This window comes from Hippoglossus hippoglossus, chromosome 19 (assembly GCF_009819705.1).
Source record: "Hippoglossus hippoglossus isolate fHipHip1 chromosome 19, fHipHip1.pri, whole genome shotgun sequence".
Lineage (NCBI taxonomy): Eukaryota > Metazoa > Chordata > Actinopteri > Pleuronectiformes > Pleuronectidae > Hippoglossus > Hippoglossus hippoglossus.
This window is the reverse complement of record NC_047169.1, coordinates 1,517,901-1,543,347: the sequence shown is the minus strand read 5'-3', so window position 1 is coordinate 1,543,347 and position 25,447 is coordinate 1,517,901. Positions and strand designations below refer to the sequence as shown.

General features: G+C 44.7%; 3 protein-coding genes across 15 annotated transcripts; 2 read left to right on the top strand and 1 right to left on the bottom strand.

Moving 5' to 3' along the window:
• The first annotated feature begins 69 nt into the window (after positions 1-69).
• On the top strand, positions 70-3,633 carry tvp23b (trans-golgi network vesicle protein 23 homolog B (S. cerevisiae)). Its single transcript, XM_034571050.1, has 7 exons — positions 70-155; positions 1,608-1,684; positions 1,983-2,127; positions 2,217-2,306; positions 2,487-2,612; positions 2,883-3,011; positions 3,102-3,633. Exons 1-7 carry the CDS (start codon positions 144-146, stop codon positions 3,126-3,128), a joined length of 606 nt encoding a protein of 201 aa, XP_034426941.1. The 5' UTR covers positions 70-143; the 3' UTR covers positions 3,129-3,633.
• Positions 3,634-4,333: 700 nt separating this feature from the next.
• On the top strand, positions 4,334-14,181 carry exoc7 (exocyst complex component 7). Of its 13 annotated transcripts, XM_034571022.1 has the most exons (22): positions 4,334-4,539; positions 5,575-5,640; positions 5,954-6,138; positions 6,211-6,316; positions 6,536-6,758; positions 6,920-7,087; positions 7,313-7,324; positions 8,882-8,974; positions 9,873-9,941; positions 10,112-10,257; positions 10,384-10,536; positions 10,636-10,734; positions 10,807-10,869; positions 11,037-11,103; positions 11,768-11,806; positions 12,044-12,106; positions 12,198-12,318; positions 12,447-12,542; positions 12,626-12,689; positions 13,017-13,058; positions 13,175-13,308; positions 14,067-14,181. In XM_034571022.1, exons 1-22 carry the CDS (start codon positions 4,480-4,482, stop codon positions 14,167-14,169), a joined length of 2,172 nt encoding a protein of 723 aa, XP_034426913.1. In that variant the 5' UTR covers positions 4,334-4,479; the 3' UTR covers positions 14,170-14,181. The 13 variants fall into 13 exon arrangements, with proteins under 13 accessions (XP_034426913.1, XP_034426914.1, XP_034426919.1 ...); XM_034571023.1 differs by lacking the exon at positions 7,313-7,324; XM_034571028.1 differs by lacking the exon at positions 8,882-8,974.
• A 2,465-nt stretch (positions 14,182-16,646) lies between these two features.
• On the bottom strand, positions 16,647-18,378 carry LOC117753136 (galanin receptor type 2). The gene is made up of 3 exons (XM_034571047.1): positions 18,050-18,378; positions 17,013-17,703; positions 16,647-16,679 (listed from the first exon to the last, which is right to left on the bottom strand). The coding sequence occupies exons 1-2, from the start codon at positions 18,373-18,375 to the stop codon at positions 17,061-17,063; spliced, it is 969 nt and encodes a 322-aa protein (XP_034426938.1). The 5' UTR covers positions 18,376-18,378; the 3' UTR covers positions 16,647-16,679; positions 17,013-17,060.
• Between the last annotated feature and the right edge of the window lie 7,069 nt (positions 18,379-25,447).

The following is a 25,447-nucleotide window of genomic DNA, read 5'->3' as shown; positions in this document are numbered from 1 at the left end:
GATATAATTATTATAAGTAATATTGTCATTTAATTTATCAAATTATTCAAACACTAGACGTGGCACGCTCTGACCACGTGACTGGCCTGTGCAGTGACGTGTGAGCATGTAGCCGGAAGCAGGAAGAGACTTCACGTTTCACCATGATAACAGAAGTAAGTGACGTATTTATTGTTTTTATTTGTTTCTAACGTGTTAATGAGCGAAGCAGCGTGAGCTAACTTCAGCTAACTGCAGCTAACTGCAGCTAAGTGCGGCTAACATGCTAACAGAGCTACACACAGTGAGTCCATCAACATCTCTCCAGCTAATGCTGCTAATGCTAGCATGCTACGTCCCAGTCGCTGTTTACACATCCGCTTCGCTAACTCGGCTTCATGTCATCGACTTTGAAACATCTCAACACTTCAGGTTTTGTTTCTGACAAACGCTGAGATGAAGGTTTAGTTTGAGTTTCCCCGAGAAACACGTTTAAACTGTTCAGACAGAGGAAGCTAACGGTGGCTAACAGCTAGCTGCGTTAGCTTCTCTGCTTCTTCGTTGTTTGTATCATCAAATTCACAGATTCAGTCAAAGACCAAACTCCTGATGATGCAGTTCAGTTATATTCAGTTATATTTATCTCATGTCTTGTTCTGACAGCAGTGGAAATGTGTTGTTCCTGTATTTATCTTTCTCAAACAGCAAATAACATATTATACACAAATATAATCTAGTTGTAAACAGATTCAAATGATCTTCTGTTATATCTGCAAAAATAATAACAGTAACAGTCACAATGTGAATCATGTGACTGCAAAAGTTTTATTTGTTGAGAATTATTTAACATTAGGAAACAATTCAAATGTTTTAATATCTGATTTCTGTCTTTTATTCATCAAATATTCATATTCTGCTTATAGCTGCTAAAATGGGGCTGGAAATATTCTTGTATAACCCAGAAAAAAGGGAACATTTCACCTTATTTAGCAGTTTCAAGGAAACATGGACATTTAACATATGGTCAATAACAGAACTGCCACTAATTCTGCAATGATTGAATAGTAATTATTGCTCTTTGTTGTAGAAACGATGCAAAAAAATTAAACTGAAGACTGTTGGCATCAAATTTGAATGAATATCTTTGAGGAGCAAATTAATAATGTTTGACATTTTATAGATAAAACTGTTATTAATCAAGCCAATAACTGGAAGATAATTGACAGTTTATGTTTTATAAGAACTAGATGTGCTAACATTTGTTTGTTTGGTCTGAAAATCATGAAAAATGTCCCTCGTAGAGTCGAAGATTTCCCAAGATGGCGTCTTCAGATGTGTGGATTTGTCCAGAACTCACGAGCCTCCCCAGGAGCAATAAACACTTCATTCACACGGCGTCTCACAATTCTCACATTCTGCTTATACATGCTACACAACAGGACTTAAAACAAGATGTGGCTGAATTAAAACTCATAGTTTCTGATCACAGTTGGTTGTGAAACACATCACGCTGTTATTGTGTCATATGACCCATGAGCCGTCTGTGTATAAACAAGGAAGAGGTTTCAGTTGAGTGTTGTGTCCATCTGTCTCTGAGGGATTAATCGTCTTCCTTATTGATCCCTCAGGACGCCAACGATGAGGACGTCTCTCTGTTCGACGCAGAGGAGGACGCAGGGAAAAGGTCAAAGAAGTCGACTATTAAGTGAGTTTCCAGGGACTTTTCAAAGCCCTCGACTCGAGACCTTAAGTGTCCCTCGGTACTCGAGGAGCAGTTCAACACTTTGATAACTGACCCGTGGCTTTAATTGTTTTTCAAGCTGAATTTACCAAATATTTTCCGTCTCCAGCCTCGAACGTGAAGATATGATGTTCTATGTTTGTCATATGTGATATAAAACTGACTCTTTTTGGAATAATTACAGCACCGTCTTAATTTATTTCCACCTTGAAGATATAACGTCCTTATTGCCTCATTAAACGTGTTGAAAATCTGTCACCAGGCATCCGGTGGCGTCCTTCTTCCACCTTTTCTTCAGGGTGACCTCGGTCATCGTCTACCTGCTCTGTGAGCATCTCAGTAGTAGTTTCATCGCCTGCATGGTGGCAATCATCCTGATGCTGTCATGTGACTTCTGGACAATAAAGGTGCATCTTTTCATACAAGATTTAAAATGTAAGTAATCGTCATTTGTAGCATTAGTTCTGTTTCATGTCCTAAATATCTGCGTTGACAGAACATCACTGGGAGGTTGATGGTTGGTCTCAGGTGGTGGAACCAGGTGGACGACGATGGACGGAGCCACTGGGTGTTTGAGTCGAGGAAGGTGAGACGCTCCTCAGTATGACCTATGTATTTAGCGTGTGGTGTAATGGTCATAGTTCTGCTGGTCTTTAACTCGGTACTGATGAACCGTTGACCTCTTGATAAATCCACTCGTTCACTGTCAGATGTCCTCATGATATTCACAGATGTCCTGACTGTGAGAATATCCTGTTTTCTTCAGGCTACCGGGAAACAACACGTGTCAGATTCTGATTCTCGGATCTTCTGGCTCGGGCTGATTGTTTGTCCCGTCCTCTGGGTCATCTTCTTCTTCTTCACCATCTTTTCTTTCAGTATTAAATGGCTGGTAAGACCACAAATGAATGAATAGAATAAAAGGTTGTCCAGGTCTATTTTCAGTAAATCCCATGACGAGCAAATCAACATCGTGTTCGTCCGTCTCAGTGCTTTCTTACAACAGCTGCAGACTCTGCGACTTAACTTTAATTAAAAACATAAATCCAATCGCCCAACTGATAAATTATTCTAGCTCTACTGCCACCTTGTGTTGAAGTTTGGGATTTATTAGAGGTAAATGTAGAGCAACATGTGACGTCCGTGTTCTTCTTCCTCTCAGCCTGTCGTGATCATGGGTGTCGTGTTACAAGGGGCCAACCTGTACGGATACGTGCGATGTAAAGTCGGAGGAAAGACCAACTTAAAGAACATGGCGACCAATTACTTCGGGCGACAGTTCCTCAAACAGGTGACTTGAGTTTTCAGAACGAGCTGAATATTCGTGTTCTTGTTTTTTCCCCCCACAAAGTCTTGATGCAAGTTGTTTTTTATTTTGCAGGCACTGTCTAAAGAAGAGGAATCGTAGTGTGAAGCTCTGCGATTTGAACATGTTTGCATTATTCTTAATGCTGTGATGTATATTCTCTTTGCAACTTGAACTGAACCTGACAGACTGACTTTTTCTTTTTCTCTTTTCAATATAATGTTGGACTCAATCGGTCCCAACAGTTTCCTCAGAGGTCAGAGGTCAGGTCGCTGTTTTCCTTCAGCAATAAACCCTCAAAGGCTTCCACTGGTATTTTAGTGTAAACGCATGAAAAAGGAAAAAGTGCTTTAAATGTTGACCTGTAGTTCGATGTGTGGTTTAGTCTCACAGATATTTAGTTTGTTTTCATTACAGCTTAACTTTAATCTTTATAACACTAGTGAATTATATAGTTTTTGAGAGGTTCTGTACAAACTTTATTTGTTTGTATAAGAGACATGGTTGTAAAGTAACAGTGTAAAATGTTCCAGGACATTTCTAAACATGAATGTAAAGAAAATTTGAGAAACATCTTCTTTTGTGCAAATACATTTTTAACATTTTCCCAACTGTTTGGTCTCTTTTTCAAGGTTTTACTAACGACAACACAAACTTAATCTGACACTTCAGATTTTTACATGGTGTGTACAAATAAAACAAAATATTTTCTTCCAAAGTGTTTTTACTTCCTCACAGGATGTTTCCAGTGGTCGAGGAAGAACTCAAATCTTTTTCTTAAGTAAAAGTAAATAAATAAAGTAACAAAGCTTCAAGGTGCTTCAGTGAATATTAATAATTGTTTTATAATTTCATTAAAATCATGAATAAAAAACATTTAACATGATGTGTTTAATTCAGTTTTAATGTTTAATTTAATATTTTAACAGCTTGTTATTTTACTCTCCTACATGTTTTCCTCAAAACAGAAATAAATGTTAAAATAAATTAAAACCTAGATATTTTTATTCAACACAACAAACATGGGAAGCGGAAGCGCAGTGTCAAAGACATACATACCGGAAGACAGCCATATGCACCTTCAAAATAAGATGAAGTAGCTTTGGTTGTGTTGAAGACGACGAACAAATTAATGTTTAATCGTCGGTTTTGCAGAAAAATAAACTTAGAAAACAAAGAAACCAAATCCAGACACAATCTGGTGAGTTGTTCTCTTCTCTTACTGTTTTCAGTAAGTTGTGACGCCATCTTTGACAGCATCACATTTTATTTTGAAACGCCAACCGGACAACAGTACCTAGCTTGACTGTAGCCTTCCTCAGCGTTAGCTTCTTCAGCATTAGCTTCTTCAACATTAGCTTCTGGGCGTCGTCGGTTGTTTATGATTTAAATCAGTGAATTATTCGGTTCTCAGTCACCGGAGATCTGTCCGGTAACGAGTCTCACTTCCGGGATGATTCCTACCGAAGATGCGTCCGCGAGGAAGAGAGAGATAGAGGACAAACTGAAACAGGTGAGAGACAGAGAGAGACAAGAGAGAGAGAGAGAGACAAGAGAGAGAGAGAGAGAGAGAGACAGGTAGAGAGAGAGAGAGAGACAGAGAGAGACAGGTAGAGAGAGAGAGACAGGTAGAGAGAGAGAGAGAGAGACAGGTAGAGAGAGAGAGAGACAGGTAGAGAGAGAGAGAGAGAGAGACAGAGAGAGAGAGAGAGACAAGAGAGAGAGACAGAGAGAGAGAGAGAGAGAGAGAGAGACAAGAGAGAGAGAGAGACAGAGAGAGATAGAGGACAAACTGAAACAGGTGAGAGAGAGAGAGACAGAGAGAGACAAGAGAGAGACAAGAGAGAGAGAGACAGGTAGAAAGATAGAGAGACAGAGACATATAGAGAGACAGACAGACAGACAGAGAGAGACGGATAGAGACAGGTAGAGAGAGAGAGAGAGAGAGAGACAGGTAGAAAGAGAGAAGACAGATAGACGGATAGAGAGACAGAGACATATAGAGAGACAGACAGACAGAGAGAGACGGATAGAGACAGGTAGAGAGAGAGAGAGAGAGAGAGACAGGTAGAGAGACAGAGACAGATAGAGAGAGAGAGAGAGAGACAGAGAGAGATAGAGGACAAACTGAAACAGGTGAGAGAGAGAGAGACAGAGAGAGACAAGAGAGAGACAAGAGAGAGAGAGACAGGTAGAAAGATAGAGAGACAGAGACATATAGAGAGACAGACAGACAGACAGAGAGAGACGGATAGAGACAGGTAGAGAGAGAGAGAGAGAGAGAGAGACAGGTAGAAAGAGAGAAGACAGATAGACGGATAGAGAGACAGAGACATATAGAGAGACAGACAGACAGAGAGAGACGGATAGAGACAGGTAGAGAGACAGAGACAGATAGAGACAGACAGACAGAGAGAGAGACGGATAGAGACAGGTAAAAAGAGAGAAGAAGTGTTTGTGTGTTCCGCTGACGTCACCTCATGTTGTTTACTGATCAGTAACATGTCAACAACATGTAAACAATCACATGTTGTGTTTGATGTTTCAGGAACAAGAGACTCTGTCGTTCATCAGAGAGAATCTGGAGAAGAGTGATCAGCTGACCAATGGCATGGTACACAGACACACACACAGACACACACACACACACACAGACACACACACACACACACACACACACACACACAGACACACACACACACACACACAGACACACACACACACACACACACACACACACGACCCTGTTGCAAAGTCCCTGACAGTCGTTGGTTTAGTGAGCAGTGACTTTTCCAGGTGAAGGTTTTCAAAAGACTGAACGTCTCCATGTTTCTCTAACTCTGAGCATGACGTCAAAGGCCCACAATCCTCAGCGAGCGTCTTTATTCACTTATTGTTTCTGACTTTTGTCGTTGCCGTGGCGACAGGTCTCCATCCTGTCGTCGTTCGAGAGCCGCCTGATGCAGCTGGAGAACTCCATAATCCCCGTCCACAAGCAGACGGAGAACCTGCAGCGGCTGCAGGAGAACGTGGACAAGACGCTGTCGTGCATGGACCACGTCATCAGTTACTACCACGTGGCCAAAGACACGGACAGGATCATCAGGGAGGGGTGAGACGTCCGCTCTGTCCTCGCTGTGTTCTCAGCGGCGACGTGAGAAACTGACCGTTCTCTCTGTTCCAGACCGACGGGCCGACTGGACGAGTACCTGGCTTGTATCGCGAAGATCCAGAAAGCTGTGGAATACTTTCAGGACAACAACCCCGACAGTCCGGAGCTCAACACAGTGGTACAGTCACTGGTTCTGTTTAATGGTTTTTATTATAATATGATGTTAATTTCAGCAGATGTTTTACTTCTTAAGTTCCAGTGCGAAGGTTCCAGATGAACACTAGTGTAAATGTAAAGAGATGAAAGGTTCACTTTGTGTCTGTGATCTTGATCAATCAGAAAAGACGTGTTTTATCGGAGCAGGATCAGAAGGTTGAGAGTTTCTCCTCCTCTGCAGAAAGCTCGTTTTGAGAAGGGCAAGGAGCTGCTGGAGGGCGAGTTCCGCAGCCTGCTGACCCGCTACAGTAAACCCGTCCCCCCCATCCTCATCCTGGACGCCATCACCGTGGACGAGGAGCTGGAGGTGCAGGAGGAGGTGGTGCTGGAACATCTGCCTGAGGCCGTGCTCCAGGACATCATCTGCATCGCCGGCTGGCTGGTGGAGTACGGACGCAACCAGGGTGAGGACTTCATCTGCCCTTCTTTGTACATGTTGTCTGTAGCTCCAGTTTCCTGTTAGGAATCCACTATGAATTTATTTTTAACAGTAAAACGACACCAGCGTCCTCCCTCAGCCGGCGCCACTTCCTGTTCCTCTAACATCTCGTCTCCTCTCCTGCAGACTTCATGAACGTCTACTTCCAGATCAGGTCCAATCAGCTCGATCGATCCATCAAAGGCCTGAAGGATCATTTCCGCAAGAACAGCGCCTCCTCCGGGATCCTCTACTCCCCCGCCGTCCAGACCAAACGCAAGGACACGCCCACCAAGAAGGCTCCGAAGAGACCAGGTCAGCAGCTGATTCACCTCGAGCTCCGCCTCAGTCTGTGATTCTGCTTAATGTCGTGTACGAGATGAAAACACTCGGCGTGTCCTCCACGCTCACAGTGTCCATCAGATTAACGTCTTTTACCCAGTGTCTCCTCCACGTTGATGATCCTGTTCACCGCCGCCTCACACTCTGACTAATCCTTCATCCTCTTCCTCTCTCATAATCCCTGTGTCGTGATGACAGTCTACATCCCAGGTAAACTCAAAGCTTCAGTGTGCGCCTGCTGCTGCTTGCTTCTGTCCGTCCGACGACACTGAGCGGCTCTGTTTGTGTTAGCAGCGAGACGTAGGAGCGTAAAAAAGTGCAGAAGTTGATTTGTTCCCTGGAACAAACGTAGAGCGTTCGTGTAGCAGCCGGTGCTTTCATGATGTCGTGCACAGGGGGGGGGGGGATCAGCAGCGAGTTCAAAGCACTGGGATCAGTGGGATTTTACCAATAAATCAGCTGCGGATATCATCGAATTATCTCCTCAGGCTCAGCTCAGAGGCCTCGTTCATTTCATCCGTAGTTTTCTGAAAGATGAAACCGATTCAGATGAAACAGACGAAGCTGAGCAGCAGGGAGACGTTTAAAGACAGGAAGTCGGGACAGGAAGCTGTGGAGGGCGGAAGAAAAAACCAGACAAACTATTATGTCTTTTTATTGTTTGCTATTTAAGTCATAAAGCAGCAGGAGAAGTAAAATGTGATGTCACTCATCTCGTTTCCTGCTGGTGATGAATTATTCCAACATGTAAAATGAATCTTTATTTGATTTCGTGTGATGAAAACTTGCTGCTGAGCTGCTGCTGCTTCATGAAACTAAAGGTTTTCACTGTTTGTGTGAGTGAGTTCTGCAGAGTGGACGTGTGTCGCAGGTCTGTGTGTGTCTGTGTGTGTGTCTGTGTGTGTCTGTGTGTGTGTCTGTGTCTTCTTTTATTAACGAAATGCCACAAACACTCACACCCAAATAATTTGGATGTTCCAGAAAGTAACAGAAAATAGTCGAGAGGTTTAAGACGGGAGCTCGTCAGTCGTCATATATTTCTTTAATTGTACAGATACAATTTTAGCCTCGGACCAAATCAACATTTCAGGTCAAAATTTACACGCTTACATTTTTTTATTTATTTGAAAGTGAAGCCACGTGAAAAGGGTTTTCCAGTCGTGATTTAGATTTAGTTTAGAGCGAGAGAACAAAGTTTGAATCTCAACACTCGAGCTGCTGACGTCAGAAATGAGTCCGTCCTGAGTCCGAGGTCTGTTATCGTGTTATTCTGCCCCCTAGTGTCTGAACCACACGGAATCAGTGACTGCAGCTTTAAGTGTGCGACTCGTTCACTAACTCACTAACGGAGCTGGACGACGAAGCGTGAACGTGACTGAACTCTGTGTTTCCACCGTGTTGTAGTTGTTTCTGTTTTATTCATGTTTGTGATGTGAACTGTGGATTTGAACTGTTTTTGGCTGTTTCATGTTTAAAACTGATCTAACCTGTTTATTCTGCTCTTACGTCACCTGGTCACACTGTGTCGTAGTTCATGTGTCCCTGCGGCTCTGTCTATCACCTGGTCTCCCTGTTGTGGTGTTAGGCTGTGCCCCCCCCCCCCTCTGCCGGTGGAGGGATGTGGTGTCTCTTGTTCCATCTCTCACTTCCGAGCTCTTCCTTCTCTTTCTTCTTCTTCTGTTTCCTGGCTGTCTGGACCTCGCTGCCTCCTCTTCCTCCTCCTCCTCCTCCTCCTCCTCTGGACTCTGTCTCTGTTCACGGGAGCAGGGACCATTCGAAAGGCTCAGAACCTTCTGAAACAGTACTCACAGCATGGGCTGGATGGGAAAAAGGGGGGCTCTAACCTCACTCCTCTGGAAGGTAACGCACCTCGCTCTTCTCCTCGCTCTCTGCCCTCCTCCTCCTCCTCCTCCTCCTCCTCCTCCTCTTCTCTGTTGTTTGTTCAGAGCAACAGGAGAACTGAAAACAGCTTCTACTCACTGCAGGTGTTTAATGAAACTTAGATTATAACAGAAACACAGACGTTGTAGAAAAATAAGTCAGAAGTCTGTTGTTGTGGATTTTTTAAATTAGAACATTTAACATGAAAATTATTGCAAAATTAAATACGTAGCAAATTTTTTATTCAATATCTAAACAATACATTTTTAATAATATAGTTAACAATATCTAAATCATAACAGATTTGAGTTTATGAATTGCTAACCCACATGCGACACAGAATTCCTGCTGTTCCACCGATGGACAGTTGGTGGCAGTAGTGAAGCAGAGCAGCGGTGAAGGCAGGACAGAAGAAGACTGGGGGAGAAAACTCTTTTCAAATTGTTCGTAAATTAAGTTTTTAAAATGTAGAGCGTTCATTTAGCTCGTTTGTTGTCACGGTAACAGCGACACACGCCTGTAGAAATATCCTGCTAGAGGTTGCAGGGGCATTCTGGGAAATGTAGTAAGTCGGTTAACCTGTGGTGAAGTAGAAGCTGTTTGTGTTGCAGCTGTTTTCTAACACACACTCACTAACTTTACACTTTGAGACACACACACAACACAAATGTCTGTGGGCGCTTCACCCCCCCCCCCCCCCCCCCCTGCCAACTGTAGTGGGCGTGTCCTGCTTCCCCCCCCCCCCTCCGCCCCCTGGTGCTTGGTGGTGGTCGGTACAGTCGTACCAGGTTCAGGTTTGTCCCTCTGGTCTAGTCACGACCCCCCCCCAGTGGTTTGACTAGACCTGTCTCCCTGCTGTCCCGCCCCCACCCACCAGGTTACGATCACGACCCGCGGGTCAAACATCACAGTGACGCTCTGACCGAGAAGCACGGGGCCGCCGCAGGTGAGTGACGGGAACACGTGGGAAACAGCAGGAAGGAACACGTCTCAGCTGCAGCTTCAACACATCTCAGCTACAGTCACAGCAGCACAGACACATAGTGACCACGTCTCAAATCATCACGTCTGAGAGTGCTTCCTGTCTCACTCAGTGTTTCCTCGTGTTCCTCGCAGGAAAAGACGACGTCCTGGACATCGAGATCGACTCGTACATCCACTGCATCAGCGCCTTCGTCAAGCTGGCGCAGAGCGAGTACGCGCTGCTGACGGAGATCATCCCCGAGCACCACCAGAAGAAGACGTTCGACTCCCTCATTCAGGTCAGACACGAAGAAACGAATCAATTCAACATCTGACGAGATTAAAACTTAAAACGAACCAGAGATCGTTTCTTCTTCAGCTGCTTTTTAATTTCTGTCTACGTCTGTCTCATTCTTTGTCCACAGGAGGCGCTGGACAACCTGATGCTGGAGGGAGACAACATCGTGTCGGCGGCTCGCAGAGCCATCATGCGTCACGACTACTCAGCCGTCCTCACCATCTTCCCCATCCTCAGACACCTGAAGATGAACAAGGCGGAGTTCGACTCCACGCTGCAGGTCTCCTCAGCGACGCCTCCTTGTCTTCACAGCGTCCACAGACCGTGACGCATAATAATGAGTTTATTTGTGTGTGTGTGTGTGTGTGTGTGAGAGCAGGGGACAGCCGCGAGCACCAAGAACAAGCTGCCCACGCTCATCACGTCCATGGAGACGATCGGCGCCAAAGCTCTGGAGGAGTTCGCCGACAGCATCAAGGCAAGACGCCACAGTCTAAGTGTCGATCAATAACCCATCACTCAGGTACTGACTGAGTCCTGTCCCCCACAGAACGACCCTGATAAAGAATACAACATGCCCAAAGACGGAACCGTGCACGAACTCACCAGCAACGTAAGCCCCCTCTCTCCCCTCGTCCACAGGCGCCCAGCTGTTTGTCCGTTTCTGAGCGGTCTCCATGGTAACGGCTGACAGCGCCGTGTCGGTGTAATGAATGAGCCGAGGCGTCGCTCGCCCCTGACCTCTCTCTCTCTCCCCCCCCCTCCCCATCCCTCTCTCAGGCGATCCTGTTCCTGCAGCAGCTGCTCGACTTCCACGAGACGGCCGGAGCCATGTTGGCGTCGCAAGGTACGAACCGTTAGCTCGGGTTAGCGTAGCGCTGCTGCTGCTTTGTTGATTTTCAGGTCGAAACCTCACGACATCACAAACTGGAACATTAGTGTCGGTTCTTCTTTAACCTTCAATCAACACTAAATTCAGAATTAACGTCTGACGTGTCCTAAAATCTGATCCGTCGTCTGTATCCGAGATATTTAGGCTTCATTTTTGTGCAACAGGAGGAAGTGGAGTCGTGTCGTCCATCTTTGAAAACAGTCCCAGTACACGATTGACCAGCTTCCTGTTTGTGACTGATGTGTTTCCTCCTCCGCTGCTGCTCTTCCTCCTTCCTCCTTCCTCCTCCTCCGGCCTCAGATCTCCGCTCTGTGACCGACTCTTGTTTTCAGATTTCAGCCTCAGTTAAACCTCAGAGAAACTTCAGACCGTTTCCTTTTTGTTTTTCTAATCTCTTCACATTTGAAGTTTGTAAATCAGCAGCCGAGGTCTCAGGTTGATCGCAGCTTTACTCCTCTTCCTCTCTCCTCCTCCTCCTCCTCCTCCTCCTCCTCCTCCTCGCTTCCTGGCTGATGACTGTTTGCTTTCTCTGCACTAACAAATCTCTTCTAACCTTTTTGCACTTGTGCCTCTTTTCTCTTCTCTTCTCTTCTCTTCTGCCTTGCCTCGGCCCTTTTAGTTCTGGGGGACACTTACAATATTCCTTTAGACCCCCGAGGTAAGCACCAGCCCGTGTAGGCCCCCCCCCCCCCACCCTCAGTGTTCTGTTGTCACCATGTTCTTCATCACATGAAGAAGACGCTGTTATGTGCATGTGCTGAAGTTCGTCTATTGAAATGAATACTGATCTTAAAAAGAAGAGAATTCATCCAACTATTAATATACATAAATCTAAGATTGAATGAAACAGTAAAAGTTGTTTAAAGCTAAAAATTTCTGTTTGTATTTATTCCAGAGACGAGTTCCGCCAGCAGCTACACGTCCGACTTCAACAAGAGGCTCCTCAGCACCTATATATGTACGTATATCTGTATCTGTGTGATTTCCCTGTGGGCTCCTCGTCTTTAACGTTAACTTTAACGTTTTGAGCTGACGTGCGACTCTTTCAGGTAAAGTTCTGGGAAACCTGCAGCTGAACTTGCTCAGTAAATCCAAAGTGTACGAGGACTCCGCGCTGAGCGCCATCTTCCTGCACAACAACTACAACTACATCCTCAAGTCTCTGGAGAAGTGAGTGGGACCCTCAGACACGTTTCTGCTGTTAAACACAAACATGAAAATCAAATGTGAAATAAACATCAGTTATTAGTAGAGAATGAAGATCTGTTGTCTCCTGTTCCTGTCGTGTGGATGTTCAGGTCTGAGTTAATCCAGCTGGTGACAGTGACCCAGAAGAAAGCTGAGAGTTCGTACCGGGAGCTGATCGAGCAGCAGATCCAGATGTACCAGCGCAGGTAAACGTGTCAGAAACTCACTCAGACATTCCTCGTGTCGGTCGCGTCCGAGTCTTAACCCGACGTCCTCCCTCCTGTCGCAGCTGGCTGAAGGTCACAGAGCACCTGACGGACCGGAACATGCCCGTCTTCCAACCTGGCACCAAGGTCAGAACTTTATCATCCGTCCTCCTGGGGAACAGCAAACTTTTCACCCGCTCTGATACACACGTGTCAACTTCCACACGCCTGTATGATTTTAACTGTTCCCGTTCAGCAGAGGCCCCGTGAGGGTCCAGACTCTGGGACACTAACTATCACACAAACTATCTCAAAAGAATTAAGTAGTTGTAGAATTTATAGTAAGTTGAGAGAAATAGAATTTAAGAATCTGAATTTACACATATATCTAAAAACACAACGTACTTTTTATTTTCCTCTGTGAGTCAAGTTGCTTTTTGTCGTGAACGTAACTGAAGTCTCGTCTTCCTGCAGCTGAAAGATAAAGAGCGACAAGTGATTAAAGACAAATTCAAGGTGAGAATCTCTTTTTGACACCACACATCCAAATATCTGTCCACATTCCAGCAGCTATAAAAATCCTCCCTGCTGTGGCAGCAGAGTGTGAAAGTGAACATCTGTCTGTCTCTCAGGGTTTCAACGACGGGCTGGACGAGTTGTGTAAGACGCAGAAGGGCTGGGCCATTCCCGACAAGGAGCAGCGGGACTTCATCCGTCGGGCCCAGAGGAGAGTGGTGTCGGACACGTACCGAGCCTTCCTGCAGCGGTGAGACGCTCTCAGTGCAAAGGGGTTTATTAGGAGGTTTCAATTATTAGTGTTATTTCATATTTTACATACGTTAAAAGAAGTTCCACAGATTTACTCTGGAAACTTCGATTTACCTCGAGTATGTCAGATAATCAATTAATAATTCATTAGAGGAAAAATCTCATTGGCTAAATATTTAATAACATATGTTAAAATAGAACTGAAATGATTCGCAGATCGACGGAGAACAGTTCGATAATTAATTAATAATTATTCTCTGTTTCCTCCAGTGTGAGAATTTATAAAATTTCATATTATTGTAAAATGAAAAACCATCTTTGAGGTTTGACTTGTTTGTTGCAGCATAATCATCAAATTACGATGTTACGTATTTATTCATATGTGGAATATTAATATGATTAAAGAATTTTCCATTTAAATTATTGTATTGATAATTAATTAAGTTAGTTTTTTAACAAAGAAAATCCTGGGAAATGATTTTCTCAGTTAATCGTTTATTTTTCTTCTTCCAGCTTCTTGATTGTGATTGATACATTTTTTTCTTTTTACATTTTGACAGTAAACTAAATATTTAGATGCTTTGGACTAATTTGTATAATTCAGCCATTTATCACTAGTTTCTGACATTTGATAAATCAAAGTTTCCATAAAAAGTTTCCTTCATTCAAACTGAAGATCAGATAGAACCTGGTCCTGATACATTCCGATGTTCTGTCCTTTTCATCACTCACCTCTGTTTGTCGTGTTTCTTCCAGATGTGCCAACGTCTCTTTCACCAAGAACCCAGAGAAGTATCACAAGTACCGACCGGAGGAGGTGGAGGAGATGATCGAGAAGCTGTTCGACACGTCCGCCTGAGAAGATCTTTAACAGACTCGTCTTCCTGTCGCTCTGCTAACTCCCCGCTTCTCTTTCCCCGTCGACCCGTCCGATGAAGGGTTTGAACAAAGAGGAATGAACGATGTGTAATTATGTAATTTATCTGTTTAACATTTCAATCGAATAAAGGGAAATCTGAACGAACTGGAGGGTTCTGTTGATGACGCAGCACTGACCAGATCATTAGATCATAACAAATAAATGAAATAACCTCAGACCTGAACCGATCTGATTTGTTATCTGAGTTCCTGTGAATCACCTTTTTGGTTCCAGCTCCAGACTGAAGTGTTTCTGTCACAGATTGTGTTTGTGTTCTGAGCCTCGGTGAGGAACCGTCATCAGAGCTGAGAGCCTCCAGGTCGAGTTCGTCCTAACGAGCTCTGAAGCTTCTTCTACGAGAGAAACACGTGAAAGCTGCAAACACATTTTAACAGAGCGAGCGAGAGAGCGAGCGAGCGAGAGAGTGAGAGCAGCAGGCGAACTCGTTACTGAGCGAGAACAACTGTTCTGAGGTCTGGTTTCCATGGTGATACGAGGTATTGACAGTTGGTTGTTTGTTGTCGCTCTGGTGAGCAAGTTCAAATCATTCTTAATATAAAGATATAAAGACATATTTACTGCAGCGTTAGAGACAATAATCAGAACCATTTGACACGAGCTGGATTCTGTGTGATGGAAACTCACAGCATCTTCAGCACTGATTTATCACGACGTCTCAGATGGAGAATTCACTGCTGAGAACAGATTCATGAAAACACCCGGTTATTCTTCATCATGTTTGTGAAGCAGAACAAGTCAACTTTAATTCATGTAAATAAAAAATTGCTGCAGATAAAAAAAGATAATTCTCACCTTTTTTTAAATTGTTACAAATGTTTTGTCTGCGTTTGTTTGTGTTTTACTTTGCATGAAGATTTAAAACTACAAGACACAAACTGGTGGAGGAAACTGGTTTGGGTCACGATGTGGTTTTTAAAAAACATTTTCATTGATTTCTCAGAATAAAAATCATTGATCTTGATGAAAAATATCTGATATTAACAGAATTGATATTTATGAGTGTGTGTGATTTGGTGCAGATTGAAATAAAAAGTGCAGATCTTTAAATGTGGTTTCATCAGGGGACAGTTCTAACCTCTCGTACTTTACACATTTAACAGAAGGGAATCCATAAGTAAGACTTCTGATGTTAGGTTATATATACATATATAAATATACACACTAACATCAGGAGTCTGTGTTTCACATTGTCAGAGCTCAGTGAAAACGTGTCATGTTGTTGCTAAGCAGACAGAGAAGATAGTCACATAACAACCTGATGGATTTATTATATAAACTGAGACGTTCACATTAAAACTGACTTCATAGAAAACACATCGTACATTACAACAAATCAGGTTCATGTTGTGTGACACTGGGACAGGAGCTGCACAACGAAACCAGTCAGATACTCAACAACCAGTGAGTTAAGCTGGTTTCTGAAAACTCAACATCACAGGAACTATCACTGAGGCCTGTGGAGGTTTAACACTTTAAACTGGGACATTCACATCATACAAAAGTGGGGAAATCCATTAATTATGTGTTTAAACATCATAGTGAAGATTATTTTACACAAAGTAAATCGCTGCTTGAGACTCTGATCAACCACGAGGGACACCTGCTGGGACCTCGTGGATGAAGAACCAGGAGAGACAGAAATCATCTCCTTCATCTTCTTCATCTCCTTCCTTATGATGAAGACGACCTGTGTCTAGTTGGACGTCTCTCTCTCTCTCTCTACCTGTGTCTAGTTGGACGTCTCTCTCTCTCTCTCTCTCTCAACCTGTGTCAAGTTGGACGTCTCTCTCTCTCTCTCTCTCTCTCTACCTGTGTCAAGTTGGACGTCTCTCTCTCTCTCTCTCTCAACCTGTGTCAAGTTGGACGTCTCTCTCTCTCTCTCTCTCTCTCAACCTGTGTCAAGTTGGACGTCTCTCTCTCTCTCTACCTGTGTCTAGTTGGACGTCTCTCTCTCTCTCTCTCTAGTTGGACGTCTCTCTCTCTCTCTCTCTACCTGTGTCTAGTTGGACGTCTCTCTCTCTCTCTCTCTCTCTACCTGTGTCTAGTTGGACGTCTCTCTCTCTCTCTCTCTCTCAACCTGTGTCAAGTTGGACGTCTCTCTCTCTCTCTCTCTCTACCTGTGTCTAGTTGGACGTCTCTCTCTCTCTCTCTCTCAACCTGTGTCAAGTTGGACGTCTCTCTCTCTCTCTCAACCTGTGTCAAGTTGGACGTCTCTCTCTCTCTCTCAACCTGTGTCAAGTTGGACGTCTCTCTCTCTCTCTACCTGTGTCTAGTTGGACGTCTCTCTCTCTCTCTCTCTCTCTCTACCTGTGTCTAGTTGGACGTCTCTCTCTCTCTCTCTCTACCTGTGTCTAGTTGGACGTCTCTCTCTCTCTCTCTCTCTCAACCTGTGTCAAGTTGGACGTCTCTCTCTCTCTCTCTCTCTCTCTCTACCTGTGTCTAGTTGGACGTCTCTCTCTCTCTCTCTCTCTCAACCTGTGTCAAGTTGGACGTCTCTCTCTCTCTCTCTCTACCTGTGTCTAGTTGGACGTCTCTCTCTCTCTCTCTCAACCTGTGTCTAGTTGGACGTCTCCATCTCTCTCTCTCTCTCTCTCTCTCCCCCCCCCCCCCCCACCCCACTCTAGTTGGACGTCTCTCTCTCTCTCTCTCTCTACCTGTGTCTAGTTGGACGTCTCCATCTCTCTCTCTCTCCCCCCCCCCCCCCACCCCACTCTAGTTGGACGTCTCTCTCTCTCTCTCTCTCTACCTGTGTCAAGTTGGACGTCTCTCTCTCTCTCTCTCTCTCTCTCCCCCCCCCCCCCCATCCCACTCTAGTTGGACGTCTCCACGCTGCAGACCGTGTCCACCGCCTGGACCACGTGCACCTTGTTGCTCTCCCTGCTCCTCCTCCGCCTGCAGCTGAACACCTTCCTGAAGCCCTTGCGGAAGTGCTTGGAGACGAGGGCGTAGACGATGGGGTTGAGGCAGGAGTTGGTGTAGGCCACCAGGTGGGACAGGATGCGGAGGACGTAGGTGGTTTGGTTGAGGGGGAACCGACCCGACCACATGCAGAGGATGATGAGGTGATGGGGGAGCCAGCAGAGGCAGAAGAGCGCAGTGACGATGAGGATCATCTTGGTGACTTTGCGTTTGGCCCGTCGGGATTCGGACACGTCCTTCACGGGGTCCACGCTGGTCCACAGGTACCGCACGGTGCGGGCGTAGGTGAGGCTGAGCACCAGGACGGGAACCAGGTATCCAAACACGAAGGTGCACACGTCCATGACGAGGCGTGGGGTGGCCTCCCAGGCAGGGATACACACCACGGTGCCCCCCAGCTCCAACTGGGAGTAGTAGCTGAGGTACGGCCCCGAGAAAACCAGTGACACGGCCCAGATCAGGCAGATGGAGGCGAGGGCGTTCCTCGGGGTTCTCATTCCTCTGGAGCGGAGCGGGTAGCAGATGGCCAAATACCTGGAAGAGCAGGAGATCCAGGTGATCAGACAGGAAGGAGTCATGAGGGGGGGTGGACATGGGGCTGAAATCAAGATGGAACATGGTTCACGCTCATATTGCACATGGATATTAACCACCTGTACTTCAGGGCTTTATTAAAGATTCATGTGTTTCACTGTTGCACACATGAATACATCTTGTGTTGTATATTTTGATCCTTTCTAATATTTAACTCTAACTTTTCTGTGCTGAACACAAAGTGACTTCTCTCTTTCTACCATCAAACCCTCTGGAATCAGTTCAGTACAAACACACGATCCACAGTAACAGTAAAGTTGTGTGGGAACATCTGGATCGGACGCACCTGTCCACAGACACCGCCGCCAGGGTGAAGATGCTCGCGTGCATGGTGAGGAAGATGAAGAAGTGCACGAGCCGACACAGCACGGGTCCGAACAGCCACTGGTCCAGGGTGTAGACGGTGGCCTGGAAGGGGACGCACAGCACGATGAAGCACAGGTCCGCCAGCCCCAGGTTGAGGATGAACAGGTTGGTGGTGTTCATCTGGCCGCTCCGACACAGAACCGCGAGCACCAGAGAGTTGCCCGCGGTGCCGAGCAGGAAGAGCAGCGAGAAGCCCGAGGACACGAGCAGCGACTCGGTTCTCCACGAAGAGGAGTTCATCTTCATCCTCTGTTCGCTGCTGCGCGCACAGAGCCGCGCGTCCTCTGTGCGCGAGACGGACCCGGAACATTCAGGGAACATTCAGGGAACATCCAGGGAACATTCAGGGAACCTGAGGCAGCAGCTTCCTCTCTCTCTCTCTTCCTCTCTGCACCAAACCCTCATAACTTCTACACTTCATGAACTTTCTATGTAAATATTAAATTATGTTATTAAATAACCAAAGAGCTGCTCATTGTGGGACCTGTTGGTTTCTATATATCTGTAAGGTCTTCTATGTAAAGAGCCTTGAGATACTATATTATTATTATTATTTTATTATATAGTATATTATTATTTGGCACAATACAAATAAAACGAATATATTATTTTCATATTTCTATGAGTTCCTCTTTTTATTGCCCATTCAAATATAAAACAATGCATTTCTTTGTAAATGAATTTGTGAATAAAATACACATTTATATTGTTAAATTATTTAAGTTTTTCTAAAAGCTGAAAAGAATTCTTAATATATAATAATAATTTTCACCTGTTGACTCTAGTGAGACCAGCCTGCCCCCTAGTGTTCAGAGTGAACCACTGCAGCAGTTAGTGGAAGTAATTCATATATAATATTTACTGTAAAAGTCATTTACTATTCATGTCGAGATATTTTCCTGAATCCTGTTTATCATCATTTCCACTGAGAAGATTTTCTGCTCAGTACAACTTGAACAATGACTCAAAAATTACTGATATGCACGTGTATTTTAAATATGTACACACACACAAACACGTCCTATTTTCAGAGTTAGTTTTTTATACATTACTTATGATTGATATAGATGTTTGTTTGATACTTTTAGACAGATGTGTTCTCTCGATGATTTCCTCGTGTGAATCCACTCTGATTGTTCTTGTGTTGACCAGCAGATGGAAGCAGAAGCACATTGAAAAACATCTGGGGGACACACACACTCTCTCTCACACACACACCCCCCCCCCCCCCCCCCCCCCCACATACACACACACTCTCTCCCACACTCTCTCTCTATCTCTCTCTCTCCCAGACACACACTCACACACACTCTCTCTCTCACTCTCACACACTCTCACACTCACACACACACACACACTCTCACACACACACTCACTCTCTCTCTCTCTCTCACACACTCTCTCTCTCACACACACACTCTCTCTCTCACACACACACACTCTCTCTCTCACACACACACTCTCTCTCTCTCTCTCACACACTCTCTCTCTCACACACACACACTCTCTCTCTCACACACACACTCTCTCTCTCACACACACACTCTCTCTCTCACACACACACTCTCTCACTCACACACACTCTCTCTCTCACACACACACTCTCTCACTCACACACACACACACACACACCCACAGAATCTATTCTAAGCGTCTGTGATATATCAGGTCAGTGAGTTTTCTGCTCGTCCTGTCGTGATGAGAAGACCGATGCACGTGACGACCTCGTGGTTGAAGCTCCTCTACGTGTAAGAAGAAGTCTGAGGTTGTGATGTCGACGCGTCACATCAGATTTAAAGGATCAGCTCGAACCTCTGGAAGAAGTCCTGGTATCACTGCAGGAGTTAATCGCTCAGTTATCAGATCGAGACTCACCTGAGTCATGTTTCTGATCTGCTGCTCTAACCAACCTGCCCGTTAACCCCTCCAGGCAGGAAATGACATCACAGTGAAGTCAGTGTGTTCATTGGCTGAGCAGCCGAGGAATGTTGAGGAGCCGGCGGTGGCCAGACGCCACCGACTGGCAGCGGCCACACATGGGAATATTTGAACTTTAATCAGAAGAAATCAGTCTGAGGCAATGGGCTCTGACCAAGAACTGAACGCACAATTAACAGAAACAGGGCGGCTGCAGCAGATGAATAATTATACAGACTCCTGCGTTAAAATATCTCATGGAGGTGGAAATGTCAAAAAAAGAAGCTGCATTTAAAAAACGAGAATGTCACTCATGAGAGTTCATTTCTCCACCGAGGTCCAACGTCGCTTGAATTCAGTCGAGCTGCACGAACTTATACAAACCTATAGAAATCAATCCTGTTGGTGTGAAGATCGAGATGCTTCAGTTATTCTCTGGGAAAACAGTGAAAGGGTTAAAAAACGTGCGTTCTCGTGACCTGGGTCCTGAACAGACCTTCAGGGCACAGGAGGCTCTGGTGTGGAGTGACTTCTAACAGTTCTTATTTGATTCTGTCCTTTAGAATCCAGAATCCCTTCGTGCCTGGACTCAGATAAGTGGAAGAAAAACCAGTTAGAAAAGGATTCGATCCATTAGGAGTTAATTTGTTTCTGCCGACAGCCTCAAGTTCTGATATACATCGGCTCAGTGAGGTCTTCTTCTCTTCCTCCCACAGTCCACAGACATGCAGATTGTTGTAGGTCCCCACACGACCCTCAAGAATAAAAGTGTTATAGATGGAAAGCTGGATTCAACTTTTTCCACAAACCCCTTTTTGCACCTTCTTCTTCTTCTTTTCTTTTTTTTGAATGAACTTAATTCAAACCCTTTGAAGAGTTTTCAGGACCTGCAGATGACCACCTCCAGGGGGCCGTTACAGCCAATCATCAGTGTTTGGGGAAATGAACGACCATGGCGCTCGTTTCTGCATTTCCTCCGGGCCACAACCTCACACATCATGATTCCCTCATTAAGTCCCATTCCAACCCACAAGTGTCAACACTCGCCGGGAGGCAGATCGAGGAGCGGTGACCTAAAAACATCGGCTCCTTTAATTCTCGTCTGCTCAAGCGGCCAAAACCTCATCGCAAAACTGAGGCGGACAAACCTCCTGCTAACGAAGAGCCAACGAAGAGCCACACACACGCTCAACTCCTGCCGCCTTGCTGATTGTCCCACACTTTATAAATAGCGTGCGCTTTTAATATTCGCGTGTGTCCAGTGGATAACGTCAGCGCCTTGGGAGAGAGGCTCAAGGAGTGTTTCATTAGAACCTGTACCATTAAAACCCGCTGGCTGGGTCTGGGCTTTGGCTCTAATGTCCCCTCTCAAACTTTTATGAGGCCAGTTATGATCCTAAAATCGATGCAGGAAACTGAAGTGGAGGAGCTGGCCGAGGGAAGCGGTGCCGTGACCTCCTCAATAAAAAGCAGCGTTGGTGTTTGCGTGGTTATTTACATCGTGGCATGTTGCTCCGCTCTACGCTGAGGGTCAGCGCTGCTTATATCTGGATCTACACTGCGTCAGGACACGTGCTCTGTGTTGACTAATTAAGAAGAAGTTTTAATATCAGCGAAAAACAAACTTGAAGAACCATTACTGATGTATTCATTATTTAGCAGAAGCAGTAGGTTGAGCAGAATATTACAATATATAACCACGTTATAAACAGATGTGGAGTTACAACAACCTTTAGAGGGATTATTTTACATCTGGGAGTTTTTGTGCATCATGTTTCGAAAATTTTCGAGCCTGTTAACCGTGTTTCATCTGGAACAAAAAGAAAAATAACAACTATTTAAATTTCCGTTCTGTCACAGCTCGATGCTCGGGCCTTAATTACCTAGTGGCTGTAAAGTTAATGGAGTAAAGATGAGCCACATGTCACAGTGAAGTTTTTACAGTGAAGTAATAAGCAAGTAATAAGTTGGTTTGAAATTAAATAAATAAGTAAAGTAAGTTCTGAGAATTCACACTGAAATGTTCCCATGAAAATAACCATGAGGTTTAAGTGTTTTAATTTGTGGTTGTTTAAGTGTATGTTTGAAACTAAATCTCTGTGTCTGAATCTCAGACGCGTTAAATCGGACACGGAGCTGTAACTCCGCCAATGTTACCCAGTGGTTACTTGTGGTATTGCAACAAAATAAATCGCTTGTGTCTCTCTTAAAAAAAAGAAGTAATTTTTATCTCCGACAAACAGTTTGTTCGATAGCAGGATTACGCAAAAACTCCCAAACCGATTTCCACCAATCTTGTTGGAGGGACGGGGACATGTAGTTCTAGTTCTCATAGATCTACAATAAGAACTGCACAGAGGGACACGCTCCACTGAGAGAGACAGAAACAAGGAAACTACTCACAGCTGCAGAATAATATAATGAATTAAGAACGAGGTGTTGAGGACATGATTTTAAAATTGTTTTAAAAAACTTCTATTAATAGAGTTTGATTGATGCCTGATGGTAAACACACCTTCTCCTCAGTATGGACTATTAAAGTATTCTGAGTAGTATAAAGACAATAGAGAAACATCTTTATCTAAATACTTACAGACGACGCTGTATTCACACGTTGACTGGAGTGTCAGAGTTCAAAGGTCACAGGGGTCATGCAGTCAGACATGCAGGTGCTCCGGAGCAGGAGGAAGTGAGGGAACGGCAGAGCGCACTGTGAGAGAACTACAATCACGCAAGCTGCGTGTGGTTTCCTGCTTCATGCCAAGACCTCTCACTCTCTGCGTCCCAGACTTTCTCCCCAAGTTATCCAATCCCCCTGTCATCTCCACTCGCAGCCCGCCCCACTCCCACTCTCCACCGCACACAAATGGTTTGAATAAGAGCCCTGCATGACTGGGCTGTGGCTGCACATGAAATCCTGAAGAGTGATAGTTTACTTAGACTAAATACCCCCGATTAGACAAATTGAAACATTGTTGTTATGCGGTGGAAACTCAAGGACCTATTGGCCGAGTCCGTTCACCCTGTTCCGGAAAAGGTTGAGCTTGCGGACTTTCGTCATGCGAAAACCGCAAGATCTGACACAAGTGGAAAAAAGCTAAACAGAAAGAGAAAACAACAGCTGCGACCAAATCAAGGAAAAGCCTTGACCAAAACAAAAACTGTAAAAAGGTAAATGAACGCTGTCACAGAGACATGATTCACAAAGGAGCGAGGCACACGCGACTTCTGTAACTACTGAAAAACATGTCCGACCACAAGAGCTCTGTCCTGGTTCGCCTCATGATGTCACATTTTCCTCTCGCTGCTGAGCCTCTGCAGGATCAGGAACTGGGTCCGACACGCTGCTCTGCACCGATCATAAACTGCTCCTCGGGAAAATAAAGAAATCACTAACTCTGTCACAATTAATGAAGAAATTATTCACACACTATTTAGATTACTTAACTTCAGACTCCTCAGAGTATTTAAGTTGTAATTTATGAGGCCGTGGAGACTTTTTCTACTTAAATATTACAGCACACACATGCACTGCACATGCACACACTCGGTAATAATACACCAAAATTATTTTACCAGACTGGAGCTAAACGGCAGTGGAGACTCATAAAAAGGAGCAGTAGCTGCTTCATTGGCCAGCGGACTCCGTCTGGCCGGGCAGTCTGGTGTCAGCGCTCAGCGGCTGGATGCAGCTCTGGGAAAATACAGCCGCTCTGAAACCGGAGGAGCTGTGGGAAGGATCTGAAACACAGATCTCCTGTGTGGAGATAAAACAATTAGTCAATAGTTCGATTGATCATCAAGAGAAAGTCAATCACCAAGAAACTGGTAGATTGATTCAAAGTCATTTGTCACGTTCTAAAAATTAAATCTCAAATGTGGAGATTTGCTGTTTTCGTCCGTTTTATAAGATTGAAAGTGTTGTTTCTTTATGTTGTGAATATTTGGTCACATGGAACAATGATGTTTTCTCAGTCTGAACCAAGCTTCATGTGTTTGTTGTTTTGATTTGATCTGTTTTTGATTTAGGGACTAAAGAATTTAGACATACGTACGTCCTGTCGTCATCAAATAAACAAGGTGTGAAATCTTCCTCAGTCATTTAGAATGGTAATGGGAACCTTCCACTACTTGAGGCATTTTATTAAACCTCTAGTTATAATCTAACATTGTGTTTTTATAAATTCAGGACATTGATTTATGGCTAAAGAGTAAACCAACATATCTCTGTACGTGTTCCAGCTCCAGGTTTGATAGATGTTAGAGTTTAGTAAATACCCTCCTGCCAGCATGTCTCTAAATCCATCACCTCGACCTGGTCCTGATGGAACCAGTGCAGGTGTATAATGGTGCTGTGTGGCGTCGTCAGGTGGAACTGGGATCAGACCGAAGGCCCCGAGGTCGCAGCATCTCCAGCTCAAAGGGCGGATTTTGGAAAATTGAGGCCTATTGACCTCGACTGGGGAGAAAATGGCCTCTTTCCTCAGCGTGAGCAGCTGTGGCACAGGCGACCTCACAGCACAACTGTTCCACCCAGCGGCCATGACACCTTCGGGAAGTGAGCACAGCGAGTTTAGTGACTTCAAGTTCAAAACTGGGGTAAATATTTTGTATTCATCTCGCTGTATTTAAATGTGATTTGAAGACGTGAGCTCAGAGACACTTGTTTTTCACTATTGTGTGACATTCTTAAGACTGATCCTGTCCCAACAGAAAGACTAACAGGATTATAAATGAAGCTACACATAGAGTGTGGATACCTGAGTCCTCTGGACCTGACAGGCCGGGCTAGGGTCAGAAAGACATTTTGAAATAGTATTTAGGGTCGGTCACTGATTTCTTTACACCGTCCGTAACAGGGGGAAACCACCAATAACAATGTGTGTCGGGGACGTGGTAACTCATCGGGTAAAGCCTCGGGTTCGGGTTCGGTTTGTTTCTCTCGAAGAAAAGAGAACTTGCTTGCTAGAGAACGTAGAACATAATCTGAGGGAATCCAAAAGTATTCATCAAAGAGTTCTCGACGTGACCTTTAGGGAAACATGTTAAAGACCTTTGTCCAAATCAGCACCAAAATGTAAGGAGTTCTTTCTTGGACCACGTCTCATCCTTCTATCAAGTTTCGTTGAAATCTGTCCCGTAGTTTTTGTGTAATCAAACAAAATATAAATATCTAATATCTGGCACCATCCATCACTACAGCTACTCAAAACTTCCCCTGTTCAGTACATGTCAGAATACATTTGAATTTAGAAGCTGATTGTCTCATCTATGCGGCGTCCGTCCAGCGCAGCTCCACCTCGCGTCGTTCTTCCATCAGAGGAGTTTTCTCACAGACGTGCTCTGCATCTGTGAAGGTAACTCAACTCTCCTCATGGGTGTGGGATCGGGTCTGAGAAAG